Source organism: Elephas maximus, chromosome 11 (genome assembly GCF_024166365.1).
Source record: "Elephas maximus indicus isolate mEleMax1 chromosome 11, mEleMax1 primary haplotype, whole genome shotgun sequence".
Taxonomy (NCBI): domain Eukaryota; kingdom Metazoa; phylum Chordata; class Mammalia; order Proboscidea; family Elephantidae; genus Elephas; species Elephas maximus.
In genome coordinates, this window is record NC_064829.1 from 108,905,170 (window position 1) to 108,923,531 (window position 18,362).

An 18,362-nucleotide genomic window follows, 5' to 3' on the forward strand; every position below is an offset into this window, starting at 1 on the left:
TACTTCCCAGGCTTTCCCATATGCCTTTCCTCTTCCCAAATGTATCTCCTGCCATACTCTTCCACCCCACCAGCTTCCTCCCTTTCCTAAGCTTAAATAGACAAGACTTCCTCCAGGAAGCTTCCCGTGATGCTCCAAGGCTGGTTCAAACTACCTTGGGTCCAAGTGTTCCCATGGCCCTCTGCTCTTAGACACTCGCCATACTAGGTCACCTGCATGTCTGTCCCACCTCCCCCAACTCAGCTGAAGGTGGTTCTTGGAGGCTGAGGACTGAGTCTCGCTCCCTGCTGTATCCCCAGGGCCTAAGGTGGGGCCTGGTGTGTGCCGTGCATGCATGCTTTTGGCAAGAGTGAATGACAACATTGATTCATAAGGTGGATTTGGAGAGAGTTGGTTTCCAGAGGGGTTATGTCAGACCCTGGGTCTTTGGGTATTGTGGTTTTGGTTTTATTTTGTAGAAGGCTGTATCATTCATCCCTCTATCCGCCCCCACCCCCTCTCCAAGGACTAGCACAGTGCTTTCACACGCACTCAGCATCTGCTTGTGGTAAGGGTCCTGGGAAGTCCTCTAAGCATCTCTTCATGTCCCACAGATCTCTGTGATCTGCAGGGAGCCAAAAAAAAAGCACCTGTTGCCATGGAGTCGAATCTGACTCATAGCGACCGTATACGACAAGAGTAGAACTGGCCCATAGGGTTTCCAAGGAGTGCCTGGTGGATTTGACCTGCCAACTTTTTAGATAGTAGCTGAGCTCTTCACTGCCCTACCAGGGCTCCAAATCACTTTTTTTTTTTTTAATTGTGGTTTAAGTGAAAGTTTACAAATCAAGTCAGTCTCTCATACAAAAACTTATACACACCTTGCTATGTAACCCTAGCTGCTTTCCCCCTAATGAGACACCCTGTATTCCCATGTCCATTCAACCAGCTCCTGTCACCCTCTGCCTTCTCATCTCGCCTCCAGACACGAGCTGCCCACAGTCTCATGTGTCTACTTGACCCAAGAAGCTCACTGCTCACCAGTATCGTTTTCTGTGTTATGGTCCAGTCCAATCCCTGTCTGAAAAGTTGTAATTGCTAGGGAAGACAGAGAGGGCCAGGGTGTGACAAGTGGCCACCCTGGGGCCCTAAAGCCGGGCTGGATGGGTGCCTCATTTCCTGAGCCAGCCCTGTCACCAAGAGAATGAGAGCAGACATTAGCGTGGCATTTAGGCTGTGCTATGCCCTGTTCTGAGCCCTTTTCACAGATTTACTTACTCTTCACAACAGCCTATGAGGAAGGGGCCATAATTATTTCACAGGTGAGGAAACAGACATGAAGTCCACGGTCACATGGATGGAGCCAGGATTTGGAGATTTTCCAAGGACCTTTTTATTATTGATTTCTACTTTAATTCTGTAGGATTTTAATCCTTTTAAATTTATTGAGCCTTGTTTAAGGACTCAGCATAGGATCTGTCCTGGAGAATGTTCCACGTGCACTTGCGAAGAATGTGTGTTCTGCTGGTGGTGGGTGCAGTAGTCTACAGTGTCAGCTAGGTCCTGGAGGTTCATGATGTTGTTCAGGTCTTCTATATCCGTTCTGATTTTCTGTCTACTTGTCCTACCAGTTATTGAGAGAGGAGTGTTGAAATCTCCTACAATTGTAGATTTGTCTGTTTCTCCTTTCAGCTCTATAAGTTTTTACTTCATGAATTTGAAAGCACTGTAATTAGACACACAAATGTTTAGGACTAATAGGTGCCTTTGATGAATTGACCCCTGTATGATTATGTAAACGTCCCTCTTTGTTCCTGGTAACTTTCCTTTGTTCTGAAGTTAATTTGTCTGGTATTAATATAGGTACTCCAGCTTTCTTCTGCTGAATTTCCCCATAGCCTAGGTTTTTCCTATCTTTTTGCTTTCAGCCTACCTACATGATTACGTTTAATTGGGTTTCTTATAGACAGCACATAGTTGGGTCTTGCTTTTTAATCGATTCTGATAATCTTTAAGTTGGAGTGTTTAGATCAGAGGTTGGCAAACTTTTTCTATATGAGGCCAGATAGTAAATATTTTTAGACTTTGCTGGCCATACAGTCTCTATCGCAACTACTCACTCTGCCATTGTAGCGAAAAAGCAGCTGTAGATAATACATAAACGAATGAGTATGCCTGTATTCCAATAAAACTTTATTTGTAGACACTGAAATTTGAATTTCATATAATTTTCATGTGTCATGAAATGTGATTCTTTTTATGATTTCTTCAACCATTTAAAAATGTAAAAGCCAGTCTCAGCTTGAGAGCTATGAAAAAAAATAGGCAATGGGCCAGGTTTGGCCTATGGACTATAGTTTGCCAATCCCTGGTTTAGACCATTTGCCCTCAATGTAATTATTAATGTGGTTGGATTTAAATCTGCAATCTTGCTATTTGTTTTCTATTTGTCCCATCTGTTCTTTGTTCCCTTTTCCTCTTTTCCTACCCTCTTTTGAGTTTATTGAGATTTTTCAAGTTCCATTTTTATCTCTACTATTGGCTTATTAGCTGGACTTCTTTGTTATATTTTTCTTAGTAGTTGTGCTAGGTTTATAGTATGCATCTTTAATTCATTACGAAATACTTTCAATACTATACCATTTCACATAAAATGTAAGACGCTTACAATAATATACTTCCATCTCTCCCTTCCATCCTTTGAGCTATTGTTATCATATATTTTAGTTCTACATGTCTTATGAACGCCTCGATACATTAGGTTCTTTTTGTGAATTTGTGTGTGTGTGTACTTTAAAAAATCAATGTCTTTTAAAGAAATTTTTAAATGAGGAATAATGTTTTTTATACTTACACACACATTTACCATTTCTGGTCCCCTTCATTCTTTACATCTGAATTTCCATCTAGTATTATTTTCCTTTTGCCTGAAGGATTTCCTTTAACATTTCCAGTCTGCTGGAAGTTAATTCTCCTATCTAGATTGAAGATTTAGTTTTTCTTCCAAAACTTTGTTGCATTGTCTTGTAGCTTTTATACTTTCCAACATGAAGTCTACTGTCACTCTTATCTGTGTTTGAGATTTTCTTTTTATGGCTTTCAGCAATTGATTATGATGTGCCCTGGTGTATATGTGTGTTTATTCTGCTTGAGATTCACTGAGTTTCTTTGATTATGGATTTATACTTTTCATCAAGTTTGAACGTTTTTCAGCCATTACTTAAAATACATATATTTTGAGTATTTTTCTTCTACCCCATTCTCTTTCTCCTTCTGAGATTCCAATCACATGTACGTAAAACCACTTAATAGTATTCCTCAGGTCATCGAGGCCCTGTGTTCATTTTCAGAGGGTCCATCATTTTGGTTGATTTCTGTTGCTGTCTTCAAATTCCATGATTTTTCTCTTGTGGTGTCTAATCTATGTAATTCCTTCTAGTACGGTTTCTGTTTTAGATGTTGTTCTTTTCATTCCAGAAGTTCCGTTTGCTCTTCCATTTTTCTCCTCATTGTATTCATGTTTTCCTTTGCATCCCTAAGCATTCTGAATATATTTATAACAGCTGTTTTAATGTCCTCTTCTGCTAATTCCATCATCTTTGTCAATTATGGGTCTGTTTTGTTTGAGTGATTTTTCTCTTGGTTATTAGTCATATTTTCTTGCTTCTTTGTATGTCTGGTAATTTTTTATTGGATGACAGGCATTGTGAATTTTACATTGTTCACATTGGATTTTACATCGTTTGGAGTGAATTACTTTAATGAGTCTTGGACTTTTTGTGGCAATCACTTAAGTTACTTATGGATTATTTTTTTGTCCTTTCCTGGTCTGTTTTTAAGTTATTTTAGGGCAGGTCTAGCATAGCTTTTATTTGAGGGCTAATTAGGCCCATTTCTAAGGTCTTGCTCTTTTGAATCTCTACTAAATGCCTCATGTATTGAGTGCAGTCTCTCTACTCTGGCTGGAAGGAGCTCAAAATATTTCTAGTCCAGTGTGAGCCCTAGAATTATTCTTTCCCTGAAAGTTGTTCTTGTTTAGCCCTACGGAGTTTCACCTAAAGCGTGACAGATTGATATTTAGCCAAGTACTCAAGAGAACACCATGCAGATTTCTGAAACTCTCTGTATGTGCAGCTCCCTCCTCTTGAGTACTCTGTCCCACAGATTTCAGCCATCTTGACTTCTTTGAATTCTGATCTCCACCTCTGCAACTCAGCACAATTGTTGGCCTCCATTTGGGTTTGCCGTCCTTGTACTGTAAAATCCTTTCCAACCCTTGTGCATTAAATCCCCAGATAGCCTGGATAGTGTTAGAATACACGTCATTTGTTTTCCTTTTCTCAGAGATCACAGTCCTGCAATGCCTGTTGCTCTATATCTTTAAATAGTTGTTTCCTATATTTTGTCCAGTTTTCTAGTTGTTTCCAGTGGCAGGGTATTTCCAGACCATCTTATTCTCTTGTAGCTGGAAGTAGAAGTCTCTCGGGGCAAGATTTAAACCCAGGAAGTCCCACTCCAGAATCTATGTTCTGGCCTCTCCACTAGTCAGCAATCACTGAGCCTTCTGGATACTGGGGTCACTGAGCGGGGAGCACCACTAACTAGATGCATGGCCACTGGGGCAGGGAGGAAGGGTGGCTCCAGCGTGTAGCTCACCCCTCCCACCCCTCAGGTGGGCCTTCACCTTGATCATCATCTCCTCCTACACGGCCAACCTGGCCGCCTTCCTCACCGTGCAGCGCATGGAGGTGCCTGTGGAGTCGGCCGACGACCTGGCAGATCAGACCAACATTGAGTATGGGACCATCCATGCTGGCTCCACCATGACCTTCTTCCAGGTGGGGCCACCCGGAACCTCTCAGGCTTGGTGTTGGGATTCCTATGAAGCTCTGGCTGTGACTGGACACAGCTCCTGGGCCAGAGGGACTAGTTGTCAGTGACAGCCAGGGAGGCTGTGAGCAGAAGACACATTCTCACTCTTGTAGTGCTGATGTCTGTCTAGAGAAAGTGGACTTTTTCACTCAGAAGATGGGAGAAAGGAGGAGGTGTGGTATCCAATGTCAAATCAGTGCCATATAGGCCAGTGAGGGTCAAGCAGGCTTCTGGGAGGTCAGGTCTGGGAGAATAGGCCAGCAGCGAGGAAGGGAAACCCTTCAAGGTGAAAGGAGCTTGTCCCTGTGTATTTTGGGGTATTGGGGAGAAAACAGGAAAACAAGGCTGGCAAGGAAGTTTGGGTCAAAAACTACAGAAACCTCAAATGCCAGGGCGTAGGACACTTAGACTGGACCCTGTAAGTATGGGAAGAGGAACCTTGGTGGTGCAATGGTTAAGTGCTTGGTTGCTAACCGAAAAGTTGACAGCTCAAACCACCAGCAGCTCCACAGGAGAAAAGACCTGGTGATCTGGTCCTGTAAAGATTACAGCCTAGGAAACCCTATAGGGCAGTTCTGCTCTGTCCTGTAGGGTCTCTATTAGTTGGAATCAACTCGATGGCCCCCAACAAGTGGGGAAATGTGAATAGTTTTTGAGCAGAGAGGTGACCTGCTTGGAGCTGGAAGTTCCCTCTGGGTCTAGGCTGGGTGTGGATCAGTCTAGAGGAGGCTGGCGCTGGGCAGGGACTGCTGGTTGAAGGGTTAAGGGAGAGCAGGTGAACTCTCAGGTCTCCCAGTAGGGTGTTGAGACCATCACTAGGTGGGAATGGGTTTGGGAAGTTGCTGAACAACTGTGAGGGACCTCTAGGGCATCTAGGAAGAGTAACGTCTGGACCTCAAGTCAAGCAGGGAGAGGCAGGTGGAAGAGGGCGTGTGGAGTAGTCATTTCCAGCCTGGCCTCCACACCCCTTACTCCTTAGGGCTTGCAAAACCCTGGGACTATAGCTGGTGTTGGGGTTGAGTGTTATGTAGGAAGTTTCCACTGAGCCTGTGGGAAGTGAGCTGCCCTGTTTGGTATGGATGTGGGTCTCCCTGAATCATGCTAGGCCCTGAGTAGATTTTGGGGTTGAGCATCTGCTCCCATCTTCTGTGACTACGGCCTGGGAGTGCTGGGAAGATAGGGCTGGTGTCAGGCTGAGCCAGGCTTGGGGTGAAGACAGGAAAGATTGTGAAATAGACCATGGACCCTTCTTTCCCAAGCCTTGAGTTCTTGGGGTCCACGCCAGGCTGGTGGGTGTGAGCATGACTTAGATCTGGCCTTGGACCGTCGTTAATTTGCTCTGTCTTTGGCTCTTTCTGTCTTTCTCTCATCTCTTTCTTGAGTTGAGGGAGGCTTCTTGAAGGGCAGGGGACAGGCTAAGGGAAAGGAAGAGGGTACAGAGACCCTCACGTTTCTTCATCCGTGTTCACTCTGCACAGAATTCGCGGTACCAGACGTACCAGCGTATGTGGAACTACATGCAGTCGAAGCAGCCCAGTGTGTTCGTCAAGAGCACGGAAGAGGGCATCGCCCGTGTCCTCAACTCCCGCTATGCCTTCCTGCTTGAGTCCACCATGAATGAGTACCACCGGCGCCTCAACTGCAACCTCACCCAGATCGGGGGCCTCCTCGATACCAAGGGCTATGGCATCGGCATGCCGCTTGGTATGGCAGCTCGTGTGGAAGGGGGTGGGGCCCCGTGCATCAGAAACCAAGACGTGGGAGCAGGCTAGGGACTGGGCCAGGCCCTCTCTGAGGCAAACTCTGTGTCTGTGCGTTTGTATTTGGCCTCAGGCAGGTGATTTCACCACCCTGAGTCTCTGTACCCTCAACCTGTGAAAATGGGCCTAAGAGCAATCATTCCCAGCCTTGGGGGTCTGTTGGGAGAATCCAGTGTAAAATTCAGTGCCTGTGGGCTATGATACTTGCAGTCTTTTCCCACTGGCCTGAGGGCCTCCTGATGGTGAGGACCTGGTTTTCTTTCCTTTATATTCTCTGCACCAAACCCATAGCCCGCCTCAATGCAGGTGCTCAGAAAGTGCTTGGTGGGTGGGTGGATGGATGGGTGGGTGAATGGATGGATGGGTCAGTGGATGGATGGGTGGGTAGGTGGATGGACGTAGTAGGACTTGGTAAATATTTGTTGCATGAGTGGGTGGATGGGTAGATGCGTATATGAGCGGACATAGTAGGGACTCAGTAAATATTTGTTGGATGGGTAGGTGGATGGGTAGATTGGTGGATGGATAAGGGGGTTGATGGATTGGTGGTCATATGGGTGGATGGACGGATTGAGGGGTGGGTGGATGGATGGGTAGACGAATGAGCGGATAGATGGATGGGTGCATGGATTGGTGGATGGGTGGATGAGTGGATGGACTGATTGATGGGTGGGTGGCTGGGTAGATGGATTGATGATGGATGGATGGATGGATGATGGGTGGGTTGATGGATGGATGGTGGATAGATGGGTTGATGGGTGGATGGGTACTTGGATTAGTGGACAGGTGGATGGATGGGTGTGTGGGTGCATGGATGGATGGATGGATTGATGAATGGACGAGTGGATGGATGAATGGTGGTTGGATGAGTGGATGGCCAGATCTGCCATGGAGATGTGGACGTGCCTATTTATACTTCAGGACATGCTGTCCAGGGTTCAGTGTCGGAAACCAATTATCAAATTTTGTCATGAAATTTTGGCAACGGCACTTGGGCTTTGAAAACCATCTATATGTGAATGATTCCTGTGCTAATTAACTATTCCTACATAACAAACTACCTTAAAACTTATCAGCTTTGCAGTAGAATCAGTGCTATGTCAGGGGAACAGTACAGCCTGGTGCTTTGGGGGGCAGGCTCTGGAGTCACCCCAACCTGGATTCAAATCCCAGGTCCTCCCTGACTCACTCTGTGACCTCAGGCAAGAGTGTCACCTTCTTCATCCAGAAAATAAGGATGGTAATCCTTGCCTCGGAGCCCTGGTGGCACAGTGGTTAAGAGCTAGGCTGCTCACCTAAAAGTCAGCAGTTCAGATCCACCAGCTGCTCCTTGGAAACCCTATGGGGCAGTTCTACTCTGTCCTAATGGGTTACTATGAGTTGGAATCGACTGGAGGCTACAGGTTTGGTTTTTTTAATCCTTGCCTCACAGGATCACTGTGAGACCTGAATAAATTTTTGTAAACTAAGGTCTGTCACATAGTAGATGCCCGATAAATACTGATCACCCTCACTTGACCATATCCCTAGTTCCTGGCCTGTGGTACATGCCCATCAAGTATCTTAGTGAATGAAGAAATGAGTATAAAAGGCGATATGTTGTTGGGGGGCCAGGGCCTGAGAATGGTTTCAAAGGGCAGATCTGAGGGTAGGCAGGAGAGAGGTGGTCCAGGCTTGGGGCCAAGCAGAGGAGACGTGTGGATGGGGATTCATTCACTTAACAGCTATGTCTGATGCCCTACTGGGTGCCAGGTATTGCACTAGATGCTGGGGATACCACAGTGGACATGCTGCCAAGTACCCGCCTCTACCTTCTAGTAGACAGACAGCAAACAGGCAATAAACACTTAGAGATATAATGTCAGGTGTGACAACTGCTCTGAAGTAAATTAAGGGGCAGAGACTTACGGGGAGTAAGGGTTGGTTGGTGCTATTTTAAATAAAGTCATCAGAGAAGACCCCCATTTAAGCATAGACCTGAATGAAGTGAGGGGAGGAATGTTCCAGGCTGAGCGCGAAGGTCCTCAATTGGGATCGTGCTTGGTGAATTCAAGGAAGAGCCAGGAGGCCAGTGTGGCTAGAGCTGAGAGAGTGGTGAGGGGCGGGGAGAAACCAAAGGGGTTACCGGCAGTGGCTGCAGGATCTTGTGTGCTGCAGCGGAGGCCACTGGAGAGTTTTAAGCACAGGGGTGGCGTGAGCTATGACTGTGTGTCTGAAGCCGTACCTCTAGCTGCCATGTTGAGAAGAGCTGGGGTGGGGGATGTGGTACGTGACAAGGAGGCAGTAGCAGGGTGAGGCTGCAGTGTAGTGGGAGCCTGCCCCAAGGGGCTGCAGGGGAGGTGGCAAGCAGTGGTCCGACTTGAGGAGGTTGGACCAGCAAGACCCTGGAGAAGCAGCTGAGGTGGGAAGAATGGCCATGGTGAGGGGAAGTTTGAGGGAGGTGTCGGTGAGGCTCTGGGGCCCTGATGGTCCATCCCCCATCCTCTGCCCGGCCCAGGCTCCCCATTCCGGGACGAGATCACGCTGGCCATCCTGCAGCTGCAGGAGAACAACCGGCTGGAGATCCTGAAGCGCAAGTGGTGGGAGGGGGGCCGGTGCCCCAAGGAGGAAGACCATCGAGCTAAAGGTCAGCCCCCATCATGTGCGCATTCTTGAGAACCTCCCCTTGCAGCCCTGTGCCCACAGAGCCCCGATCACGTGACTGTCCCCCTCGCCCCCAGGTTTGGGCATGGAGAACATTGGCGGCATTTTTGTCGTGCTCATCTGTGGCCTCATCATTGCTGTCTTCGTGGCGGTCATGGAGTTCATATGGTCCACACGAAGGTCAGCAGAGTCCGAAGAGGTGAGGAGGTTGGCAGTGGGTTGGAGGAAATGGGTGGAGTGGGATCCCTGGGGCTAAGGGGTGTGGAGGTGGTGGCATTTGGAGCCATAACTGGGGTGGAGGACAAATACAAGAGGTAAGGAGGGGCCTGGAGACCCAGGGAGGTGAAAGAGGATCTGGAAGATAAAGGAGGTTCCAGAAAGGTGAGAGGCAAACAGGAAGGGCAGAGAGAATCCAGGGGCATAAGGAAGGAGGAGGAAAGATAGAGGGCACAGGGAGAGATGATGGTGCCGGAAGGAGGTAAGAAGGGGATGTAGGGAGTGACAGAAGTGGCAAAGAGAGAAGCAAGGAGGAGAAACAAGGGTGGGGTGCGGTGCAAATGCAGGTGGACAAAGCTGGAAGAAAACAGACTTGCTGTCTCCCGCCATATTCAGGATCACTGCCTTCAAGGGGGCCCTCCATGTTCCCAGCAGTCACACTGCATCTCCCTGCCCATTTGAGCTCGGGGGCCCCTAGACAGCTCCTTCCTACCTTCTCTCTCGGCCAACCTCCATCCCCTTTTCCCCTCTTGACTCTCACCCAATGAAATCACTTCCTAATGCCCCGAGAAAAGTAAAGGAGTCAGAAGAGAGCATGGTCCAGCATCCTACTCCTCATCTGTCCCCTGCCACTCTGCTGCCCCTGCTAGTTGCTCTGAAGGATCCATCCATGCTTCTGGCCAAGGGCACCCCCAACCAAGCGGTAGATTCCCTCCTCTCTCTCCTTCCCAAGGACACCAGTCTTCCTCTCCTCATTGGCTCAATCCCATCAGCATACAAATGTGCTTCTATTTCTCCTGTCTTAAAGAAACCCTCTCTTGGTCTGTTTCCCCTTCTAGCTACCACCCACTTCTCTCCTTCCCTTTACAGCTACTCCTTGAAAGGTTTGTCTCTCCCTGCTGCTTCCGAACCAATCTTGGGCCCACTCCAATCCAGCTCTGTCCCCCCTACCCACCCACTCCACTGAAGCTACCCTTGTCACCAGTGACCTCCCTGTTCTGAAATCCAAGGCCAAGTCTCAGTCCTCATTGTATGTGAAGTATCAATTGTTGTTAGGTTGTTGTTAGGTGCCATCAAGTCGGTACCGACTCATAACAACCCTACGCACAACAGAACGAAACACTGCCCAGTCCTGTGCCATCCTTACAGTCGTTGTTATGCTTGAGCTCATTGTTGCAGCCACTGTGTCAATCCACCTCGTTGAGGGTCATCCTCTTTTCTGCTGACCCTGTACTCTGCCAAGCATGATGTCCTTCTCCAGGGACTGATCCCTCCTGACAACATGTCCAAAGTATGTAAGATGCAGTCTCGCCATCCTGGCTTCTGAGGAGCATTCTGGCTGTACTTCTTCCAAGACAGATTTGTTCGTTCTTTTGGCAGTCCATGGTATATTCAATATTCTTCGCCAACACCACAATTCGAAGGCGTCAACTCTTCTTCGGTCTTCCTTATTCCTTGTCCAGCTTTCACACGCAGAAGTATCAATAGCACAGCTCAAAACCCTTTTTCCCCTGGGTTCCAGGACACCGCGCTGTCCTTGTTGTCCTCCTACCTCTCTGGCCACTCCTCCCCAGTCTTCTTTGTTGGGTCCCTCTTTCTCCCCAATCTCTATTTGTTGGAGGGCTCCTGAGCTCAGTCTTTGGACTACTTCTCTGCGTTTCACCATTCCTTGGTGATGCCAGCCAGACTAATGGCTTTTAAGACCAACTATATGCTGATGGGAAACCGTGGTGGCATAGTGGTTAAGAGCTACGGCTGCTAACCAAAAGGTTGGCAGCTTGAATCCACCAGCTTCTCCTTGGAAACCATATGGGGAAGTTCTACCCTGTCCTGTAGGGTTGCTATGAGTTGGAATCAACTCCATGGCACCAGGTTTTTGTTTTTTTTAATATGCTGATGACTCCTATATTGGTTATCTAGTGCTGTGTAACAGATTATCCCAAGACCCAGCAGCTTAAAACCACAAACATATCATAGTTTCTGTGGGTCAGATATCCAGGAGCAGCCTAGCTGAGTGGGTCAGGCTGCTCAGGGTCCCTGATGAAGTTGCAGTCAAGTTGTTGGCTCCTTTTGTCTGAAGGCTTGAGTGGAGTTGGAGGATCCATGCCAAGATGGCTCGCTTACATGGTGGTTGGCAGGAGGCCTCAGTTCTTTGCCACACGGACCTCTCCATAGGACTGCCTGGGTGTCCTCATGACATGGCAGCTGACTTCCCCCAGAGCAAGTGACCCAAGAGAAACAAGGCAGAAGCCAGAATGTCATTTATGACCTAGCCATATTCTGTCAGTTCCTTGGCAATCTCCACATGGCATCTGTCTTTCCCCTTTTGTGCTTGCTTATCTCTGTACCTAATCTGCTCTTTTTATATCTCAAAAGTGACTAAGCTTAAGACACACCTTATATCTATTTTGGCCTCATTAACACAACAAAGAAAATCCTATTTCCAAATGGGATCGCATCCACAGGTATAGGGGATAGGATTCCAACACATATTTTGGGGGGACAGAATTCAATCCAGAACCACACCATTGCCCCTGCTGTATCTACCCAGCATGCTCTTCTCCCAGGTCTCCATGTGGGTAACCCAGCACTTCCTTTCTGTCTTTACCTAAAGGTCCTGTTCTTAATGAGGTCTTCTTCGACCACCCTGTCTCAAAATTCAGCATGCCCCCAGCTCACTTCCCTACCTCGCTTCCCTACTTTGTATTTCTCCAATGAATCCATCACTGTCTGTAAGGGGTGTCTCTCTGCCTGCCTTCTCCAAGGCTGACTCTAACTCTCTGACACCATCCACAAGTGCAGCACTTCTTCCTCTGACTCAACCACCAGAGCTAGGTCAGACCTCACAAGTTAAAGGGCACAGTCCTCCAATTTCCAAGTCTGCCCCAGACCTCAGACACGGGGGTTCCCATGACACCCCCACTTCTGAACTGCTGGCTGGAGGTTTCCATTACCCCCTCAGGTTTGAAAACTTGCCAGAATGACCCACAGAACTCAGGAAGTTGCTGCTTACAATTGTCCTAGAGCAAAAAGGATATAAAATCAGAGATGTGTAGGGCAAGGTCTGGAAGGGCTTCCAACAGGAAGCTTCCATGTCCGGGAAGGATGCACTGCCCTCCCGCATGCATCGATGCCTGTCACCAACCAGCGTTTTTATCCTGGAGTCTCATTATGTAGGCATGAGTGATTGAATTGATTGGATCACTGATTGAGTTCAATCTCAAACACCCATCCCCTCTCTGAGGTCAAGCTGCAATCACAGGGTGGGTCTTTCTCCCCGCCTCCCCGCCTTATTACCATAAATGCCCAAGTGTGGTCTGAATCCCTCATGGATAATGGACTCCAATCACGGGCAAATTCCAAGGTTTTAGAGGTCATCTCTCAGGAACTAAGGACAAAGACCAAATTCTTTGGGTCAAGTTAATTGTAAACTCCACACCATCTAACATACTCTATATATTTACATATTACTGTCTGTGCACAAATATAACCTCCATGAGGGCAGGGACTTTGGTCTGTTTGGTTCACAGCTGTAAGCCCAGTGTCCAGGACAGTACTCGGCATACAGTAGGTGCTCAATGACTGTGTCTTGAAATAATGACTTGCATGAATGAGAGGCTGAAGAGGAGAAACGAGTAGGTAGGAAGGACTAGAGGGCGTTAGAAACTGAGAGGGAGTGGAAAGACAAGGAAGAGAGGAGCCCAGATAGGCAGATTGAGGAAAAAATCCAAGAAAAGAGCCGTGAGAGAGAAGGGGGTGGGGGTATGAGGGAAGAGAAGTGGGAAATGAGGAGAGGGTGGAGGCAGAGAGGAGAAAGGACACGTGGGGAAGGAGCAAGTCAGGAGGTGAAGAAAGGAGGTGAGCGAGGGGAGGGGTAGAGGGATGAGGCAGGAGGTCACAGACGGGTGCGGAAGCCGGGCGAGGAGCGCGGCCGCTGACTGCCTGCCGCGCCCCCCCGCGCCGCCCGCAGGTGTCGGTGTGCCAGGAGATGCTGCAGGAGCTGCGCCACGCCGTGTCTTGCCGCAAGACGTCGCGTTCCCGCCGGCGCCGGCGTGCGGGCGGTCCGAGCCGGGCCCTGCTGTCGCTGCGCGCAGTCCGCGAAATGCGCCTCAGCAACGGCAAGCTCTACTCGGCCGGCGCGGGCGGGGATCCCGGCGGCGCGCACGGGGGCCCCCAGCGCCTCCTGGACGACCCGGGGCCCCCCGGTGGCCCCCGGCCCGCCGCCCCCACGCCCTGCACCCACGTGCGCGTCTGCCAGGAGTGCCGGCGCATCCAGGCGCTGCGGGGCTCCGGGGCCGGCGCGCCCCCCCGCGGCCTGGGCGCCCCCGCCGAGGCCACCAGTCCGCCCCGGCAGCGGCCCGGCCCCGCCGGCCCCCGCGAGCTAGCGGAGCACGAGTGACCACGGGCGGACGCCCGAACTGACCGCAGGGCCAGGGCCCAGGCCTCGGCCGCCCCCGTCAGGCGGGGAACAGAACTTACGTCGCGGTGCGCGAAACGCCGCGACTTTGCCTTTGGTTCCGGGGGAAGCCGGAGGCCCGGCTCCGGAGCCTGCCTGCGCCCCCTGGTGGATTTGCGAGAAGGTGCCGCAAACGCCCGCACTCTGCCCTTCCACTGCGGGCGAGAGGAGCGCTGGACCTAGGACTCCAAGAGCCGAGCCCGACACCGAAAGCAGTCCGCGGGGAGGACCCCATCCTGGGACCGCGCAGGCCCCCAAGACTTGATGCAGCCCTCCCCACTTCCGGAGGAGGGGAGGGCCTCCGGGCGGATGGGTGTCTCCTGGCACTCCTTGACTCTTCTCTCTCTCTTTTTTTTGGGGAGAAACCTCGGAATTTCTATGAGCCCCCCAGGGAGGGGGTCAGTTGGGCCCCCATTCCTCCCCCTGCCACACCCCAGTCCCTGTTGGAATAAAAAAAGAACAAAACCCCAAATCCGGGGATACCCGGGTCTCATTTCCTGGGAGCTGGGGCCCAGACAACGCGCAGCATCCGTGGCCACTCCCGCAGTCTCTGCACCCTCAAACCTGCCCACAGCTAGGAGGTCAGCCCAGGTCCCTGCAGCTGGCCCCTCCCCGCTGACCTTGTTTCAGGACAGAGGGAGGCTCACAACAGAGACCCTGAAACAGATGGAAAGAGATGGAGGGACCTGGAGAGGTGGAGACACGGAGAAATGGAGACACAGAAAGAGGGAGACCAGATGGGGCTGGGTGAGGGGAGGGCTAGTGAACCGCCAGTGTGGTGGTGTCTGGGGTGGCACGGATGGTGGCGTGTGTGCCTGGGCGAGGGTGATTCAGGACTTTGATTGCCTGCATGTATGTGTGCGTGCATCCGCAAGGCATTCTTCAGCTGTCTGACTGGGACCCTGAGTTTCTGCTGAAAACGTAGCTCCCCCACCCCCATGAGAGAAAGTGAGGAATCCCAGTAGAGGGAGGGAGCCAAAGGGGAGGGAGAGGCTGAAGGGCTGGTGAAGCAGGGAGAAGAGTGGGTATGCCTTCTGTCTCCGCCCTCCCCCGCCCCGCTGGAGGTTTCTGTGGAAACTGCTGCTGAGAAAGGACGAGTGAAGGTCACACAGCAAGAGCCAAAAGGAGGCCGAGTAGAAGGGGGAGAAGTGAGAAGGACGGGGCGGAGTGGAGGAGAGACAATGATAGGGGCAGAGAGGGATGGGGAGAGAAAGAGTTTTAGGCAAAGGGGGAGAGACGGAGAAATACCGTGTTGAGGTCAGAGAAGGGTGAGAAAATGAAGAAGGTCAAGAGGGATGGGGCTGAGGGTGAGAGATAATGGAGCAGAGACGAGAAGAGACAGGAGAGTTGGGCTGGGGACTGAGAAGCAGAAATGGAAATGGAACAGGAAGAGACAGGTGAGAAACGAGAAGCCATAGAAAGCTAGATGGAGACCGGAGGGGCCTGGAGAGATAAGGAAAGCCGGACTGAGGAGGAGGGACAGCGGGAGAGGTGGGAAAGAGGCTCGGCCGGCTCTCCGGTAGGGGCTCAGCGCAGGGAGCTGTCCGTTCAGCACCGGCCTGCAGGGCCTGCGCGCAGCAGCTCCGTCTCTTTTCCCCTTCCCTCGAGGGACTTCCGCGGCCCTCGGTGGCCCACGCCCCGAGAGCACTACTGGTACACAGTGTCCCCCGACTCCGGATCGCTTCAAACAGCGCCAGGGTCTTCACATGGGCCTCCTCTGTGCCTCACACACTTCTGTGTGTGTGCCCCTCAGGGACAGGCATAGGGGCAAGCTTCTCTCAGCATTTCTCTGTTGGTTTCAGGTCCCTTTTACAGACTTCCATCAACGTCTCTGCCCTTGGGCTGGACTCTGCCTGCCAGCATGGCTAGAATGTCATTGCAGGCATTCCTGGTTTCTGTCCTGATCTCTTTCTGGGGTCTGTCCCCATTTCTGAGTCCTCCCCCCCCCGCCCACTTCTGCTCTTAGTTTCTGCCTCATTTTTATTTGTTTCCCTAATTTGCCAGCCCTGTCTCTCTGCCTGACTCTCCGTGTCCCTGTGTCTCTGTCACCTTCACTAAGTACTTCTGCTGCTCTATCTCTTTCTTCTCATCTCCACTTTCGCCCGCCTGTCTTTTTCCGTGTCTGTCTCTATCTGCCTCTTTCTGATTCTGGACAATGTGTCTGTTTTTCCTTTCATGTCTCTCCTTCTGTCTCCTACTCTGAGCTCCCCTGTCCCCATCCATCCCTGTGACCTTCCTAAGTCTTCCCTCCCTCCCTGCCATTTCTGCAGGGCCTTGCAATGCTCAGTCATCAGTCTCACCGGCTGGTGTCTGAAGAGGGAGTGCCTGAGAGAGGACGTGAGCCTGGGTTTGTGGTGGGTGGGTTGTGGGAGCTGAGGCCTTCCACAGCCCAGACGGAAAGCAGGAGAGAGAGACCCTAGAATCTCCTGGGGCCCAGACCTGTGCCCAGGTTTCTCTGTCTCCCCAACTCCCTTCTCCCTGGCCTGGGCCCCTCCCTCCAGGCCAAGGTGTTGGGAGAGGAGAGGGATGATAAGTTGTCAGGCCCTCCCTTCCATGGGAAGTGGGCGGAGTTGGGAAGGGGGGCCCCTGGGGGCTTTGCACCTGTGTTAGACAATGTTGCTCCTCCCCTTCCCCCAGTCTCCATGGTAACAGGCCCTATCTGCAGGCCCAGCCGCCTTTGCTGCACAGCCTGGCCTCCTTGTTACCATGGCAACGAGGGACAGCGGAAGGGATGAGGACAGTCAGAGTGCAGGCTGGCAGGCGATGAGGCTCTGGGCTCTGGGGGAAGCCAGGGAACCCAAGACTCCCTGCCTTCCTCTGCTCTCTGGCACTGTCTCTGTTCCTGGCCATCTCTCTGTGGCTCTGGGTCAACCTCTCTCTCTCCCTCTGTTTTTATGTCTTTCACCCTAGCCTTCAGCCTTTCACACATTTCCCTGACCAGATTCTTAGCCTTCACCCACCCTGCAACACCAAGATCACCCCCATCCCTTGCCTGTGCCCCCCACACCTCCACTCCCATAGGTGGGGAGGACATCCACAATTGGAGAAAACTATACGGACAACTTCTCACTTTGCTCCTTCTACCATGCCTAAGGAGTGTTCCTTGTGGACCATACTGGTGTTGGGGTATGGGTGGGAGCCCCCAACTCCTCAGGCTCCAGTGAGGCTGATGGGGAGTTGTGTGAATGCGGCAGGCCTGGGGTGTGGGTGCCAGCTGTCACTCTGTGTATGTCCATCCACATACTGTGATGGGTGTATGATGTGTGGGGTCATTGGGGTGAGCACAGAGGAGTGACAAGGGGTATGTGATAGTGTTGCAATACGCGCTGTGTGCATGTGTGGGAGGTGTGTGGGATGGTGTCATGTGATTTGTGTCTGAGAATGATCATGGTGTGTGTAAGCCTGTGTGCAACTTTTGGTCTGTCATTCACAATTAGCAACCATTGAGTAAGTTTGCACTGTGGGCCTTCGCTCATGCCCAGATATATTGCAGAGGAGCGTGTATGACAGTGTCTAGGCTGCTGTGTGACTGTGCAACAGTGTCCACAAGGCCCTTGTGGTATGTGCGGGGACAATGTGAGACCTGTGTGAGTGCAATGGCATTGAGTGAGGATGTGCGTTGGTGAATGGGTTTCATGATGTGGGTCACCATGTGAGGCGGCACAAGGCAGTACAAGCCAGGTGTGATGGAGTATGCGATTTGGAAGCCTGTGATGTAGGGTTGTGCTAATCTATACAGCACTTTATGCCTGTGATAATGAGTCTGTTGTAGTGTGTGATGGGGTGTGTGAGGTGTGTGCTCTCTGTGTGTTTCATTACACATGTATATGTAATGGGCAGTGGGGTTGTGAGATGGGCCGTGTAGTGTGTGTGTGTGGGTGAGTGGGTGTGTGTACAAGATGGTGTGGTGGAATGTGATTGTGAGTCTGTGGTGGTCTGTGTGTCCATGAACATCTGGGCTATGGTCATGTATAATCACCATGTTCAGCTTTTCCTGGGCCTCCCGGTGAGACCCTCTGGCTGTGATGTGTCCCTGTGTAGTTTTGACTCACTGGGTGGCTCTACCATAGTATATGTGAAGGGATGCACACAATGAGTGGTCTTGGGGCTCCTCCCTGCTCTGCAGTACCCCTCCTCATTTTGGTGGTCTTCACTGTTCTCTCTTGCCCCTTTCTGACTCCCCCTCCCATAACATCTTCCTCCTGGACAGCATCTTCCCCACAGTCTCCAGGGCCCCCTGTCTCACTGAGCGGGTTCTCTGGGCCCCCTGATTCATTGCAGAGATTTACTAGTCTTTCTTCCCACCCCGTGGTGTGCTGTGGTGGCACACCCCCGCAGCGAGGGTATTTCCGGAGCTCTTACTCCCTCGGTGCCCCTCCATGGAGGCACCATTCCGCACTGCGGGGGTCTTCGGGTCCCCTATTGCGGGGTCTCGG

At 51.0% G+C, this 18,362-nt stretch overlaps 1 protein-coding gene across 4 annotated transcripts in view; it reads left to right on the forward strand.

The window, feature by feature from the left end:
- GRIK5 (glutamate ionotropic receptor kainate type subunit 5) overlaps nt 1-14,391 on the forward strand; it is a 76,064-nt gene extending 61,673 nt beyond the window's left edge. For 3 of the 4 annotated variants that reach the window (XM_049900677.1, XM_049900678.1, XM_049900679.1), the window contains 5 exons: nt 4,652-4,817; nt 6,330-6,555; nt 9,109-9,237; nt 9,332-9,453; nt 13,441-14,391. In XM_049900677.1, coding sequence (XP_049756634.1) covers nt 4,652-4,817; nt 6,330-6,555; nt 9,109-9,237; nt 9,332-9,453; nt 13,441-13,869 — 1,072 coding nt within the window. In that variant the 3' untranslated portion in view covers nt 13,870-14,391. The remainder of the gene's footprint in view (nt 1-4,651; nt 4,818-6,329; nt 6,556-9,108; nt 9,238-9,331; nt 9,454-13,440) is intronic. The other variant, XM_049900680.1, reaches the window with a different exon arrangement.
- The last annotated feature ends 3,971 nt before the right edge of the window (nt 14,392-18,362 follow it).